The following is a 17,167-nucleotide window of genomic DNA, read 5'->3' as shown; positions in this document are numbered from 1 at the left end:
CGTTCTAATGAATGACCCATACGACTCCCTCAGTCACTACTGCAGCCATTTTGAACGAATCGTTTGACTGAATGATTCAATGGCTAACTCGGTAAGACAATGATTTGCTGCCACCTACTGGCGGTTTTAGTATCATTTAATTATAGCTGAGGGACTGAGGGATTATAACATATAGTGTAGGCCCAGATCCAGCCCACATCTGGTACGCATTGAATCCACTTGCACCAGATGTCGCCTGGATCTGGGCCGACACTATGTTGCTGTCTGGGATAGTTCTGGTTAAAGAGATAGAATGCATTTATAAATAGACCAATAAGAGCAAAATATGATATAACATTATAAATATAAGAGAGCTAAAGTAATTGCTGTCGCATTGCATACAATGTTTTTGCCCGTCTTTTTTTTTCTGGAGAAAGGTAGGGCATCCTGCTGTTTCATTGAAAAAGGCCTTCGAATTGCAAAGGCCGCCTCTGACACACACACACTCTCTCTCTCTCTCTCGTGATAATTCTTTCAAATAAATGTTGTAATTCATTCAGATAAATCTTTACTACTTTTCTTTGTGTCTGATTTAAAGCATGCAGAATGTAATCCACGGCTAAGTTTGCATAACTCAATTTTAATGCACTCCCTTACACATCTAACTTAATATAAGTAGCTGGGCAATAATATGTGTAAATATAAATATAATTAGATTACAGTCAAGAAGATAAGATTTCTCTTCAGTCATAGCTAAGCATCTGTGTGCCTATCTGACCACACCCAGTTATTCTGCACAAAAGAGTGGCATATGCAACTCGCTTGAGACACCAGCTCTGGCTTTGCCTTTCTAAAGAAACACTAAGCACTCGCTGCCCAGGGAGCCCGTTTACCCGCGGCGACAGAGATACAGCGCAGCTGTTTCCATGGCAACAGAAGTGGTGAGGTTTTATGTGTGTGAGTCTGTGCATGTGTGTGTGTCGCTTCCCTGGCCTCTCATGGCTGAAGCACAAGGTTTTTTTTAAGAGGGAGAGAGAAAGAGAGAGTGGGTGTGCTACCATACAAAGGCTTCTTAAGTTAGCTAGGGAGCCCCTCAATTGCAACAGAACATTATTTTGGTATGTAAAGGCAATTTCACCGTTTTTACTCCAACATAAATTCACGTGAAAGACTCAGTTTGAATGGATCCCTGGGTGCAGAACTGTACTCAGAGTTCTGACTAACATCGGTATACTGTATTTGTTGCCATTTGTGATTTCAGGCGGTATTGTACTTTCACAGTTTGCTTCCATCAGCAAGGCTCGTAATGAGATGTGCTCTACTGTTTGTATCTACAGTATAGTGCAAAGATTTTTATTATTGATGATGTGACAGAAAGAATAAATGAAATGTATATTAACATGCTTTGGTACTTTAGATCTATTAGACTCTAGAGATTGTTCTTCTCTCTGTGATCAACTCAAGAATAAGCCATTGTTTCAGTGGAGTCATCAGATATTTAAAGAGACAGTTCATCCATCCTCACTCAAATCATTCCTTCATCTGTGGAACAGAAAACAAGATATCTAGCTATATTCTCAGGCTGCTTTTTTCCATACGATGAAAGTGAACAGGTTATTATTATTGTAGTTAATAAACTTCCCATCACAACTGTCACAGCAATATGTTAATATCTTAAAGTCCTCCTGTAGTCAATAATTGTATCCCTTAAAACTCATCTTTGATCACCAAAATGAAATATTTAAACGGTCCATGAATATGCTAATTAGCCCTGCCTCCACTCGCTCACACCAGCTCAGAGATTCACTCGGCCAACTTACTGAGGTAAACGCTGCACAATGGTATGGCTCTTTACACATAGCGGTAATTAATATGATTAGCCTTTTGCTTGACTATGTTATCAAACAGCTAATAATGCTGCTAATGTTACACAAACTATGTTCCCATTCATTTACTCACCCTCATGTGGTTCCAAACCTGTATGACTTACTTTCTTCTGTGGAACATGACAAATATTTTGGCTTCCTTTGTATGAAGAAAAAAATAATAATAATAACATATATATATATATATATATATATATATATATATATATATATATATATACATACTACTGTTCCAGAGGAGAAAGAAAGTCATACAGGTTCGGAACAATGGGTGTGTGTGTGTGTGTGTGTGTGTGTGTGTGTGTGTGTGTGTGTGTACTGTATGTATACGATTTGACAGCACTAACAAATAAACAATTTATAAAGAAGTATGGCAAATGGCCTACAAACAATAGAAAAATCATAGATTTTATTTGATGAAAACATGATATTGGTTTAAAATTTTTAAACAGTTGTAAAATTGTTTTTAGGCTTAATGATATTGTGTTGATATGGTTTATTAAGCAATTTATCCATCCAGATCAGTGAGTGGTAACTAAACTAAAACTAAACTAAACTAAAACCATAAAAAAAAAAAACATTTTATTTACTTAAAATAAAATAAATGTTAACTAAAATAAAATATATTAAAAAAATTAACTTATTTTATTTCAGCTAGTTGTCAGGGCAACATTTCTCATTTTCTCAGCTTGATGTACTAAAATAACTAAAACTGAAATAAAAATATATAGAAAATATAGATAAAAAAAATAAATACAAAAATGTTAAAGATAGGGTAGGCAATTTGTTCCATAAACATTTTTTGTTATTCTGGTTGAAACTCTTTGCACATCCTGATAGTAATCAATAATAGAATAAAAAATTACACGTCGTAATCGTAATTACAAGATAGCAAACCGTGACGTTCTACCCGGAGCTGTTCACGTCCTCAGACTCGGATTTATGCATTTCTATATCAACATTAATAACTCTGAAATTAATCTGCAGCATTCAGGTGGTAAAAGAAAGAGCTCTGTAAGTTGTTCACATTCATTATTATTGTAATGTTATGTGCCGTCTCTCGTCTCGTAAACCTTTGCAGACTCTACTGTGTGCGTTCATATGTTTTGAAGGAGGCGTGGCTTTGGAGACGCTCTAAAGGGATGGTGGGATTTCATGCTTTTAAAGTTAGCTTGCTATTGCTAGCCACTCAAAATTGCCTACCCTACTTTTAAATGAAATTAAAGTGGAAAATATAACACAAAAACATAATTCAAACTATTAATAAAACTGTAATAGTATCTCAATGATTCTAAACAGACAGTGGCATACATGTAATGATTCACAAAGCATGGCCATAAACATGCTTATGAGCGTTTGAAAGCAGCCACTTGTGAATCAACATCCTTTTTTATTTTCTTATATGGAAAGGAATTTGGATATTGTATTCTTTTGTGCTCTATGGAAGAAAGAAAGTCAGGCAGGTTTGGAAAAATGCTGAGGGTGAGTAAATGAAGACAAATTTTTTAAATCAGGGTGAACTTTAGCCAAGGGTGACAAATACACAAGCCTGGTATACCCTCCTCTGAAAGGCTGAAGTATTATTTACTCCATGGGACCACCAACATGACACAATTATAGATTTCCCATCCTCCTCCCCTTCAGTGAAGCGTACAAGACTGGAAGTATAGGCAGCCTTTGACCTTTAGATTGGACAGTCTGTCTCTCTTGCAGTAGTGTTGCAGCATCAGTAATGGCACATGGATGGGACACACTACCAGAGAGAGCTACGGATAAGACCCCAGAGAAGAGACATGTCTGAATACACCCTGGATATCCATCAGCCAGCAGACCCCCGGGGCACACAGGCAGACATGGCACTGATCTCAGAGCAGTATGTGGCACTCCCTGGAGAGCTTTTTACCTATCAATGAACACCCTCCGCCCCCATCAGCCCACACTAGCATTCATTTCTCATGTGCTGAAACTCCCCAGAGCACTGCAGCGGGGGAACATGAAGCTGCAGTGCCGGGCTGTGAAATTCAGATGAAGGCATTGAAATGTGAGGTCCAGGGATCATCATTGTGATTTTTCTTTTTTAAATTGTAATATCTATACATATTCCTATTGTCAATACAGCTGATGGTTGGTATGGGTCAAATAGTGTAGCTTCAGTAAAGTTATTTATTTATGTGTATAAAATACAAGAAAAATGTGCAATATACTTCTTTGAAGGAGATATAATATTAAACTGAATTTATTTTTTCACTCCAAATAATTTTTTTAATTAAATTAAAACTTATATTGCAGTGATTCTAATTTGCTTTTGTTTTGCTGTTAAGTTTTCAAAAGACTAGGTTCACACATGCTCACTTGAGTATGAAAGTGATAAAATTATGTATTTTCATAGGACCTCTAATTTAAAGGTAGGGTAGGCAATTTCGGAGTAGCTAGCAATAGCAAGCTAGCTTTGAAAACATTAGATCCCACCATTTCCAAAGTCACGCCTCTTTCAAAACACATGAACGCACACAGCAGGATCTACAAAGTGTCATGCGTTAAACTAGGGAACACGATGCAGACGAAATAAGAATAAACAGGCTTTAATAGCAGAATGCATACATAACCAAACTTAACTAGTGCGTTAACGAGAACTGACAGGAAACAGAGAACAACGTGGAACTAAATACACAGAGCTAACGAACATGATGAATGACAGCTGGTGAGATGGGTGTCCATGGTAATTGATGATGCCGGGAAACTCAGACATGGGAAAACAGGAACTAAAGAATACAAACTAAAAGTCCATGAAAACAAAACTAAAAGAACATGACTGTTACATTACGCCCCCCTCGAGAAGGCGTGGCCTTGCGCCGTGATGAGGAGAAGGAGGCGGCTTTGGAGGCGGACGAGGAGTAGACGTAGGGCTGGCGAAAGACAGGCAGGCTGATAGTCTAAACCAGGAAGGAGATGATGGAACAGGAGGTGCTAGTAGCCATTGAGGTGGTTTATGTGGGCGGAGACCCGATGAACCCCAGATGGCCAGCCAGGTAGTGCCCCATGGTGACGTTGCCATGGTGGTACAGCATCCAATGCCTCCATGGGGACAGACGACAGGGACATTGCCGATGGGGAAAGAGTCCTGGGCTCAGACGGAGGGTTGATTGACCTGTGCGACACCGTGGGCATCGGTGGCCACGGCGAAGCTGTCACGACAATTCTCCGAGGTGGAAATGGAGATCCGGAGGGTTGCGGCGAAGCTGGTGGGACTGAGGACTGATGTGGAGCCTGAGGAAGGGCAGAGCCAGACTGAGCCGCAGGGGTGGAGAGCCTAAGCATAGCGACAGGCTCGAAAGTCCATGGCAAAGGGCCGGCGATGTCCGACTCAGATGAAGCTGGCAGGTCGAGGGAGCCCGGTGACGTCGCGGACCCGATGGTCGATGGTGGAGCCGAGGGAGAGAGCAGTGGCGACGGAGGAGTTAGGGTGACGGGCCGAGGTGGAGTGGCAGGAACAGCGACTGGAGGTGGAGCCAGGGAATCCACCAGCCTGGTCGAGGATGGCTCATTGGAAGCCCCATGTGAATCCCCGACACAGTGAGGAGGTGAAGGGTGAACAATAGGGCAGACAGGAGACGATGAGGGCAGGGCTGGAACTAGAAGCGGTAATGGAAGAGGGAGGGAGGGAGGGTGGGACCAACTTATCTGTCTCCAGTGCGATGGTAAGCACGTCCACTTCTCCTTGTGTCGGCAGCTCCATCGCGGCAGGCACTGGCACTCCGTCTGTCGGGAACTCCAGCTGTCGCTCTGTGTCGCAGGGTGGTTGTGGGCTGGGCTCTGGGGTTGTAGATGCAGATGTCGTTGTGAATTGGGGGTACTCACTTTCCAGACAGCGGAGAATGGCCTCCCTCCATGTTCCCTCCGTCAAATCTGGTAAATCTTGCGGCTGGTAGTAATTAGCCCCTATCCAGAATAATGATTTCAGAGTCCCATCATCGAAAGCAGTCGGTTGGGCTAGTGTGCAGAAATGAACAGAATAGTCCAGCAAAGAAAGTCCTTGCCGGGCTAAGGCAGAGAACATAACTGCATAATCCATTCTGTTTGGTCGGTTCTTCTGTCACGATCTGGCTCAGCTTGGCTTCAACAGGAACACGATGAAGACGAAATAAGAATAAACAGGCTTTAATAGCAGAATGCATACATAACCAAACTTAGCTAGTGCGTTAACGAGAACCGACAGGAAACAGAGAACAACGAGGAACTAAATACACAGAGCTAACGAACATGATGAATGACAGCTGGTGAGATGGGTGTCCATGGTAATTGATCATCCCGGGAAACTCAGACATGGGAAAACAGGAACTAAAGAATACAAACTAAAAGTCCATGAAAACAAAACTAAAAGAACATGACTGTTACAAACATAACATAATAAAAATGAATTTAAACAACTTACAGAGCTCTTTCTTGTACCACCTGACTGCTGCAGATTCATTTCAGAGTTGATAATGTTGACACAGAAACGCATAATTCCCAGTCTGATGACGTGAACTATAAGGATGTGAAGAGTTTCAACCAGTAAAATAAAAGGTGTTTATGAAAAATATTGCCTACCCTAACTTTTAAGACTCAGTAGCAAAAATGGAATTAGGAAGTTTGACTCATTTCACTGAATCAGTTCTTTCAAACTTTTTCAGTAAATCAGTTTAAAACACTGATTGAAAAATCTGTTTGCGTCATTATGGAAGTCTGTGCAATTTTACAGGTTTTAAAATATTTTAGTAAAATAAATATGTACATATTGTTTTTTTAATGCAGCTGTTTTAACAAGAAACGATAATCATAATCTACTTTCTACTAATTCAACATTTAATAACAAACAGTTTAATCTTCCATCATATTTCATCTTTAGTATTCAGTAATAGTTTCTTGCTAAAAAAGTTAATATTTAATATGCTTAATATTTTAGTGGAAACCATGATAGTTACTTTTTTCAGGACTTTTTGATAAATAGGACAGCATGCATTTATTTGAAATAGAAATCTTTTGTAACATGAATGTCTTCACTTTCACATTTGATCAATTTAATGCATCCTTGTTGAATAAAAGTATAATTTCTTTCAAAAAATACATATAAACTAAAACATTTTGAAAATCAAAACTTATCTAGCTGGTTAAGCAGTCGGCAGAGGTGTGGTTGACTTGACAAAGGAATTGAGCACTACAGCACAACAGTGTGTGAAATAGCTGTGAGCCCTAGAGGTCTAGCACCGTGTTTCTACAGAGCAACACATATTAGTTTTAGCACACGCAAGCAACTGCTGTACCTCCACCCCGGTCTCATAGGCAGATCCATCTAGCAGAGTGACTTTCACAGGCACTGTCTTTGGTCTTTTGGAGGATTTCTGCGGGGATCTGGACATCCTACTTGGCGTTTTCTCCGAAGAATCATCCGTGTCTCTGTGCTCATCCGACATCTTTGAATCGTGATCCTGAATAAAAGTGATCAAAGTGTGTAGTTTAAAAAGTCGAAACAAATTTAAAACAAAGTTAAAACAAATCCGCTTTCCGGTCTAGAAACGAAAATGGTCTGAAATCAAAAGCAATGCATGAAAGTTTGCATGTTTTACGAATGAATCTCAAACGATAGAAAGTTGCATGGCATTGTCAAACGTATTATAAGGCATGATATTTTAATAAACTAAACATCTTAAGCTTACCATATAACCTCCGTCTGCTGTATTCTTTGTGGTTGAACTTCTCTCTGACATAGCAATCACTTGCAGTCCTAAAGTAATAAAAAAAAAGATTAGGACAAACTCAATAAACAGAATAAACTTTCCACTCACTCTACATATTAATTTCATATTAACTTCTTTATGGGCCTAACAGGCTAATGAGCATACTTTAATGAACATGTACATACTGTGAATTTGACTGTTTACAACAAACTGGTGCTACTTTCATGTCTCTCGTATCCAGTATTCCACAAAATGAACATGGGTTTGGAACAACCTGAGATTATTGAATAATTGTCCGAATTTTCATCTTTAGGTGAACTATCCCTTTAATATGATTCGATAGTAGAAGAACAAGCACATCTGTTGGTTTATCTAATGAGCCATGCTGTGAACTGTTCATGTGTGCTGCATAGCGAATGTTTCAGTCACCAAATGACCAGTACAGAGTCTCTATAAGCTATACTGAATCAATACTGAATCAAGAGAGGACATCTGGTGACTTATAATGCAAGGAATGTGTTCATTGACATATATTGATGGAAAAACAAACATTATGTGTCAAACCTTATGTCTTCTTCAACATAGTGATGATCTCATATCAATAAATGAACAAGCTGTGATACACAGTTTGAGTAAACAGATGTACTGTTGAAATGAAGCACTTAATGAAATGAGTAAAATATTAGCATTTTATTTATTGGCTATGCTATTTTTCTTTCTCTAGAATAGAAATCTTGGTAAAAATAAGAAAGATGGATGTAGAAGTTGAATCTAAAAAAGCAAAATGCTTAAAACCTGACTAAATCGACAATCCTTTTTAGCAAATAAACTTCTCCACGTTTAATGGTGTTGAGGTGTTGCAGCTTGACAGTTTGATACCACTGCGAATATGCTAATCACCTTAATTTCCATCTCATTCACTTGCACCACGCTGTGCTACTAAAAGCCCCAAACATCTCCCCCATGGAAAATCTCCAAATATCACTCAATAAAAGCATTGCAGTTACAACAAACAAACCTCCTTATATGGCCATGCTAATTTTCATCGTTCGTTCTTTAAGTACTATCCACTATCCGAATGTACCCGTGATTCAGTCAGAAGACAAACAGCCAGTCCATTAAATGGCTAATCTATACATTTAACTCTGGACGCTGACTTATCTCTTTTACCAATTAACCGGTTTTAACTGAAACTCTGCAGTTTGCCTTAATGGAGGACTTAATGCTTTAATTATTTTAGCTGAACTGTTATGGCCTTGAGGGTTTAAGCTGTCTTGATGCTTTTATTCATAGAACAGAGGACAAGAAATGATGGGGAGAAGTTTAGGATCGGGAAACATCATGAGTCAGATTTAAACAAACTCTCCACGTGATCCAATTGCTAGGTCATGACAGTTCTATAGATGCTATATTCTACAGGAGAGAATATAGACTGATAGAATAAGATAAAGTATCAAGAATTGTGAATTTATAACATTTAAAGTCAGTAAACACATTATCAGAGAAGAGAAGAGATGTCGCAGCAAGAGGGAGGGGAAGTTATTTTGATGAAAGATTACATGGGCATGGGAATTCAAAACAAACAAATGATGTGCACGGATAAATCATTTATAATAAATACTGCAATATTCCATTTTTAAAAGTCCATTTTGATTTCATGGTGACTTAAAAATTGACAGGCTTTCTCTTCTGGAAAAAGGGACCAAAAATATTTATGACTCATCCTGCACAACACAGAATTTTGTCGAATCAAAAGCTCTCTAGAACAGGAATACCTCTCCCTCTAAAACCATTTACAACCAACTAGTAAAGTATTAAATCATGGTTCATTTTATATGCCCCGCGCACACAAATGACAAAACTGCACTCGTCAAATTAAAACACTAATGTGATGAAAAGAGCTTTTTTTAAAATCATGTGCTTAAAAAACTTCCAGTGTTAAAAAACACATCATCTACTAAAAATGAGATGAGCCAAATGAAATGGCATCCACAGAAATGTATGAAGATTCAGAATAGTAACAGTTGCTTTTCCAGCTACTTCTCTTTCAGTTAATGTGTCTTCGGATCAATATATTGATGAGGCCTTTAACTGGACTAAGAAGGTCAGTTTATAGTCTAGAAATTCATTTATGTGCCTCCATGCAATCTAATTAAATCATGTGCTTAATGCAACTAACTGATAGTCGTCAATGTTACCACAAATCAATGTTTAGATGAAAAAATGTTTTAATGTTTGACTAAAATTATAAAAAACTTAAATTAAAATATAACACAAAAGAAATATAACAATTTTGACCTCTATTTAAAACATAATGTGTGTATGTACAGTATGTGCATATAATGCAACATGGCTTAACATAAACTCTAGAGAACTGAACCTTAGACGTACACTGAAGGCTCATAAGCTAACAGCTTAACAAAACAAGCCTGTCTCTGCTGAGGTCTCAGTCAACCCTGCTTGAGCTCAGAAAACAGCATACATGTTAATGTGACCATAGCACAACAGCCTGAAGAAAACAACTAGGAATAAATGAAATAACCTAAAACACTCACACAGAATGCAACTAAATGAAGAGGAGACACACATAATTAAATAGCACAGTTCACCCACTGCTAATGTAATGAAATGTGAGCCTTTTTATTATAGCTATATAGTCTAAATGTTACAATTGATTTTATTCTCAGTACAGGAATACTGTGACATACACTGTTATATAAAAAAAAGGATCGGTGGGTTTCTATATAGAACCCTAGGGTTTCAAAGAACCTTTTATGCCAAAAAGGTTCTCAAATGTCTTAAACGACTGCATAATACTTTCATGTTTAATGGGTTATTTAAATTTTTCTAGTGATAAAATATATTTATGAGCTTTTTAATAATAAAAAATGAATTAAACCAAAATGAAATACTTAAAAATAAATCCATAAAATTATCCCATAATGGGAGTCACTAAAGTTTCTAATATAAGAAGCGCCTGACAAAACCCTTTAAGGTTCCATATAGAATCTTTTCTTCTAAGAATGTAGAATAAATTATCAATTCAACCTGTGAATACTAATAAATAACTCCCGTAAAGCATTTTCAAATCTTGGATAGAGCAGCAGACAGGCATGTAACTGAAATATTATTTTTAGTTTTACAAAAGTTCCAAAAAATATGCCATTTCTAATAATAACAGTCTCAGTTCTGTTAAACACTTTTAATCATGTTTAAATTAATTCAACAGATTTTAACCACAAAAATTGTCCAAATAGTGAAAATCCAACACTTGGATGGCACAAAAGATGGCAGGTAGATTTGTTACAAACGCCTGGGGTTCTATCTCATAAATTGACTCTGATTCTGATTATGCATTCATTAATAAGACAAAGATAATTTATTCTTCTCAAACATATGGGAAGCTTCTGAAGAAATACTAAGACAGGTGGAGGGGAGACAGGGGTGCAGTTCAAAGAGACAAAGAGAAAACACTTCTTTAAAAATGCCAACCAAATTACTGCTACCTAATAAGTGAGACTTTAATTCCTCTGTATAATTACATCTTCCTTGTAAACAGATGAAGGATAATGTGGCATTAGGAACCGTAGTGTTGAAAAGCCGAGATTAACATTCTACATCCAGATGCTCGTATCGGGATTTAATGCTGTCGAGTTTTTGAACCACACGCAAGACAATTTGCACAACAAGAATCTGGGGAGATTAAAAAGAGCAATATCCAAGCACTTCAGAAGACGACAGTGTGTGGATGTATATGAGTGCTAAAACTCCCGAGTGAAATATTTCAGGAAACTGCGGCTCTTGGAAAGAGCACAAGATGAATTGCAGAACATCTGTCCCTTGTTGCTAACATTCAGAAAGTTACAGAAGCACCTCGGCTCAAATGCTGCACAAACGCCAACACATCTTAACCTTAATAGGTCTCTTTTGAGTTCATACACCTGGGACAGTTTGATTGGAGAGCATTTGATTGGACAGAGATGTGATGAGAAGCTGTTGAATAAAAATCTGTGATTCATTTTAGCGGAAGTGAGAGTCTATGTTTTGAATGCTTATATCTCCTAAATGCGAATTTTGTCATTGTTTTGGAACACACCAGCTTATTCATAACCTTAAGGCTAATATATTTATGCTAAAAGCTAAAAAACTTACATTTTGATTTCAGGGGGCCTTTAAATGGATAGTTGCCAAAACAATGAAAGTCACTGAGGTCCAATGTTGTCCACTGACTGATTGTACGGACAAAAACAGTTGCAACATTCTTCAAAAGTTATTCACGTTTGGGTCAACATGAGGGTGAGTAAATGATGCGAAAATGTTGAGTGAACTAAAGCTAGTTTTGAGTAGGCAGTCGTTGGACCATCATCTGTTTCAGGCGCAGCTTATTTTGGGCCAAGAACTGCCCACTAAGACAAGAATAGACTGTCTGACTGAGATGAGAAGCAAAAAAGTTTTTGTTTTTATTGCGCCGTTTAGGAGCTCTTCTAAAATAGTGCATTGCCACATTAATAGACCAGTGTGGAAGAACTCATTAAAATAATTGCACAGCACTGTACACACTGCACGTGACCAGCTGTACACAGACTAAATTAGCAGAAATGTGTTGAATGCGTTACCAGAATGTGCAGCTTATTTCCGAGATAAATCAAAATATACAATTATACTTAGTTTACTTGCTACCTAAGTGCATCAAACAAAACCCTGAACATCTTTCATTGATGCCAATAACGTGGCATACTTCAGCAAATCCAGTCACTAGTTCTTCCTTTAAAACACAGATTGTAACTTAAAAGACCCATAAAAACAGGCACAAGTCATCATAGGTTTATGGAAAATCCTGCACTGGTAATCTTGTAAACATGGATAAGCAAATACGATGTCGAAATACAATAGCTTTTCATTGAAGAATAATGAGTGAAGGATTACAAGGCGAGATAAAATGCATTGCATTGTCAGAGATGGGGCCTCTCGTTTAATGAAATAACATGCATGAGATTCGTTTCTCTAATGTCATCTGTTTCACCCCCTGATCGTTATACATGAATGACTGCTCTGGTCAATACACACCTAATCAGCAGGCTGGGGGAGATAATAAGGAATCCGACATGGGGCGGTTCTGCCTCTGTCTTTTTTTCTTTCTTTTTTTGTCTGGATATTTCACCTCAAGGAGTTTTTTCATTTGCTTGCAGATGTCAGTGTTAAAATTTGCACCATTATGGATGAAAAGATCAATGGCATTTTAGATTTGTGTTAACTTGTTAAAACTAAGATTTTTGACAAGCATTGCAAGATTGTACATTAAATTATTTAGCCAATATTACATGGACCATCAGTGAATCACTTTGAAAGTAATGGAATTGGAGATTTGTTTACTTTTAAAAGATACTTACATAACTGGTCTCATCTTTCAGATCATATGATCAGGGATAAGGGTATATTGCTCGGGATAACTTTTCTCATCCAATAACTTTACAAAATAGTAAGCTGAGACATGTTATAAATTATTTAGACTGCTGAGCAAAAAAATAAATAAAGGAATAATCTCATGCCTTCCAACATCTGTATGATTTTCTTTCTTTTACAAAAGATGAAATAGTCATCCTGCAATCCATGGCAATCAAACATATGACCATTGCTAGTGCCATGCTCGACCGTTTGAGCTATGGAAAATCTCATTTGGACTTCCATATTTTCAAATGGGCCACTGTGGTCAGTACAAACCTACTGCGACGTGTCTTCACTTGCCAATATTTTAATCTACACATGAATCCAAATAAGATTTGAGAGCTGTAGTGGAAGGGAAGACAGACTTAAAAATTACCTTTAGGATAGCACAAAGTCATACACGACTTTTATGATGCTTGGTACCTTACCTTTTCGTTTTCATTAGGGATGCACAATATATCGGCCACCATATTGGTACCTCCTGATATATGTTCATTTTTTATGTTATCGTTAACGGCCCGATAAAAAAAATTGTCCGATATATTAAAGCCGATAAATAATGGATTATTTCCTTCATCTGAGACACTTCAGATGAGCACTGTTCGCCATGATGTTTTTGAATTGCTTGAAATATGATTGGAATCACAAAGAAAATATAGTTAATGTGCAGCTAACAGTTAAAGTGGCAGTTGTCTGTCACATAGGCTAAATAAAATTATAATGAGAACATTATAATTGTGTGCTTGGAACATGGCTTTTAATGATGACACTTTTGTTTTTGTAATCAGGCTCTCAAAAATGTTATACTAATTTGGATTTAGATTTATCGGCCAATATATCGGTTATCGGCTTTCACATATAAATAATTATCGGTTATCGTATCGGCCAAGATTTTCATATCGGTACATCATTAATTTTCATGGCATCCCTGCAAGCAATTTTACGTTTAAAAGACATCTAATAGCGTCCAAACACATCCCAAACGTCTAGGCTAAAGCAAGGCAAAATTTGGGCTGTCAGTAAAAATTTAATAGACGTCTAAACCATAGCCCAAGAATAGACTAGTCATCAATTGAATGACAATGAAAAAATGAAACCATACACCTTGTAATCACTGTTTACTTTGCTTACATGATGGAATATCATACATTTCACAAGTTATTTTGGCAAAAACAACATGCAACCAAATTCAAGGTTATTTTGGCTAGAAGTGGGTTACTCATAGCCGGACTATGTCGGGTCTATAGTTAACCTAGACGGTGAAATGACGGCTAATGTTTGCTGGGATGGAAAAGAGCAGTGTTGGCATTCTGCTAAACATCTTCTTTTATGTTCCACAGAAGAAAGTAGGTCATACAGGTTTGGAAAGACATGAGGGTGATGTTTTTCATTGTTTGGGATGAACCAACCATTCAGAAGAAGTGGTATTGTGAAAGTAGCAATTCTTAAATTATTAATTCCCTTAATCTCTTAATGAACAGCAGTGATTAGATGAACACTTTGACCTTTGTGTAGTAGCTTTCATGGTGGGGTAGCAGAGGAAAGGTCTGCTCTTTCATCTGAAGTGTTTCCTCCAACTAAAGCGCTCACCATGATCAAAACTGCATAGATGTGATGGATAATTAAAATGCCCAAACAGAGATCAAGCAGCTCTATCGTGTTGCACTGAGAATTAAAGCTGATCAGCAACTATAATGTTGTTTGTACATGTAACCATGCCTTTTGTTTATTATCAAGTCAGGGGTCAGGTTTGATCGCGGATAATCCAAATTTATCACTGATTCTGTAGAAGATGACTTGGACTCCTATAATAGCAGTTAATTATAGTGTGTTTGTGAATGTGTGTTTGCTCAGATGTAGTAAAGACTAACAAATGCTGCAAAATATCTCTGCAGTGCTCATGAGATTATCGAGCACAGACATTATGGAACAAGACTGCCCCCTCTGACTCGCTAAATTTCCCAGATCTGCCATAATGCACACTGGGAGCGCAGTAGTGAGCTGGCACTGCCTCGGGCCATATGGACATATGGTGAAGTGAACCTGATGTAGCCAGTCACAAGCCAAACACTTTTTTTTTTTCAGTAGCATGATGCTATCAGAGCAGTAACCTTCATCTGCTGGAGCATGAACATATCAGAAAGAAAAAGGAATACGTAGTACATATATATATATATATATATATTGGGCAGACTTTTGTTGCAGTTTCTGTGCTGATTTGGGGAGAAATATGCAGAATGTTGTGGAATGAATTTTAACACTATAAAGCCTACTGTAATATATTTGGTACACACATTTCTGCTTACTTCCTATTGATTATCAATATGATCAAAATGTTGCTTAAAAAACTGTTGTGTACAATCTACTACATGCCTTTTGTCATCTTATTGATAGTTTATACTTCTTTTGCAGCAAAAGGCCTTTTGGTACAATTGTAAAAACGTCCCCCTTCAGGTCATGGTACACGTCTTTTTTCTCTGAAATCTTTAATGCTTTTTATAACGTACACAGAATAGCTTTTACATTGTTTGTATATTTCAAGATGAACACTTCCTGGACTGAAGATACCTAGATTTACTTGTTTATCCATATCCATTTTTTTTTAGAAAAATTTGAGTATCAAATATGATACATCTGGCTTTTGAGGAACGTTTATTTCTCTATCATCACTGTTTTGCATTGCACTATATGTTTTGTCAATATAAAAATAACAACAGAGTTCTTATCTTAAAACTAAGCATTTAAATATCATCCTAATAAGGCATATTATTGGTCTGCTATACTGTTATAAAGATCTCATTGATCTACATTGCAAGCTTTCAGAATTTCATCTTACTTTTTGGCCATATGATTATTAGCAACTGCACTGAATTGCATATTTTTGCCCTTTGAATTAAACTGAGGTGTTTATTTTCACTCCTTAAGTACAATATGAGCCATAAAATCCTGATTATTAGATTGTTTTAATATTTTGTCTAAAAGTTCGATAAACTGGTACATTTTTAATGACTTTTCTAACAATAATTTAATGTGTCAGGCTTTGCAGGGTTATAATGGAAATGTGAACTGAAATACACATATTACAAGCTGGAAGAAAAATCAAATTAGCTGAATTATTTAATAAACATGCCTTGGTAATAGAGCTTTATAAAGGATGGGATTCTATTAAAATCTGTGGAGCTTTCTGATGGGTGAAGCAAAAAGATGGACAGCATAATAAAAGAAAGATGCTTAAATTACTCTCAAGGACAAGCATATATATAAGTTAAAATATTATCTAAAACATGTTTCATTTACATCTCAAGTGAACATGGTAATGTTGACAGCCCTAAAAAAAAAACATTTAGTAAAAGGAAGACAATTACCCCAAATTTAGTAACGTTACTTAAATTTAGTACTCAGTTTACAAATTAGTACCCAATCAGTTTCTTAATAAAATTTATAAAACGGTTAGTTCCAGTCCTTGATTCTGATTGGTCAATAGCTGTGTTTTATTCACGATAAAACACGACAATGACCGCTTTACCCAATGGTTCTATGTATCTCTACACCAGGGTTCACCAATCTCGGTCCTGGAGGGCCGCTGTCCCTGCAGAGTTTAGCTCCAACCAGCTCCAACACACCTGTTTGAAAGTTTCTAGTATGCCTAGTGAGACCTTGATTAGCTGGTTCAGGTGTGTTTAATTGGGGTTGGAGCTAAACTCTGCAGGACAGCGGCCCTCCAGGACCGAGATTGGTGAACCCTGCTCTACACAACCCCCCTAGTGTGGTATATTGAAATACATGTATGAACAGTAGGTGTCACTAAGGTACCAGTTGCCTAGTAGGACATGAATGTCACAAAGAAGTGTTGCTAGAATGAAGTTTATTACCGTGAAATTTACAACATATTGGCGACGAGGATGGTCCTACTTGCTCTCTCGCCCCCTCCTGCATTTTTGGAAACTCCGGGTGAGCCGACGATACCGTTTAATTCATGGATTCGTATGTTTGATAAGTACATGATTGCACTGTCGGCAGAGGACATACCGGAGAAGAGAGAGCGTACTTTGCTTATTCATTGCTTGGGTACGGAGGGACAGATAATTGTTATACACTCACTGTGGCTGATGATAGTTATGAGACTGCGCTGACTGCTTT

General features: G+C 37.4%; 1 protein-coding gene across 11 annotated transcripts in view; it reads right to left on the bottom strand.

Moving 5' to 3' along the window:
* LOC311073301 (band 4.1-like protein 1) overlaps window positions 1-17,167 on the bottom strand; it is a 63,021-nt gene that overhangs the window by 24,191 nt on the left and 21,663 nt on the right. For all 11 annotated transcript variants that reach the window (XR_014604129.1, XM_084098919.1, XM_084098927.1 and 8 more), the window contains exons 2-3: window positions 7,562-7,629; window positions 7,169-7,333 (exon numbers count right to left, since the gene is read on the bottom strand). Coding sequence is in view for 10 of the 11 variants with exons in the window: in XM_084098919.1 (XP_083955045.1) it covers window positions 7,169-7,333; window positions 7,562-7,612 (216 nt within the window). In the remaining variant the exon portion in view is untranslated. The remainder of the gene's footprint in view (window positions 1-7,168; window positions 7,334-7,561; window positions 7,630-17,167) is intronic.

Source organism: Abramis brama, assembly GCF_963993115.1.
Source record: "Abramis brama genome assembly, chromosome: 22".
NCBI lineage: Eukaryota > Metazoa > Chordata > Actinopteri > Cypriniformes > Leuciscidae > Abramis > Abramis brama.
Note: the sequence above shows the minus strand (reverse complement) of the source record. Positions and strands in the feature narration are given on the sequence as shown.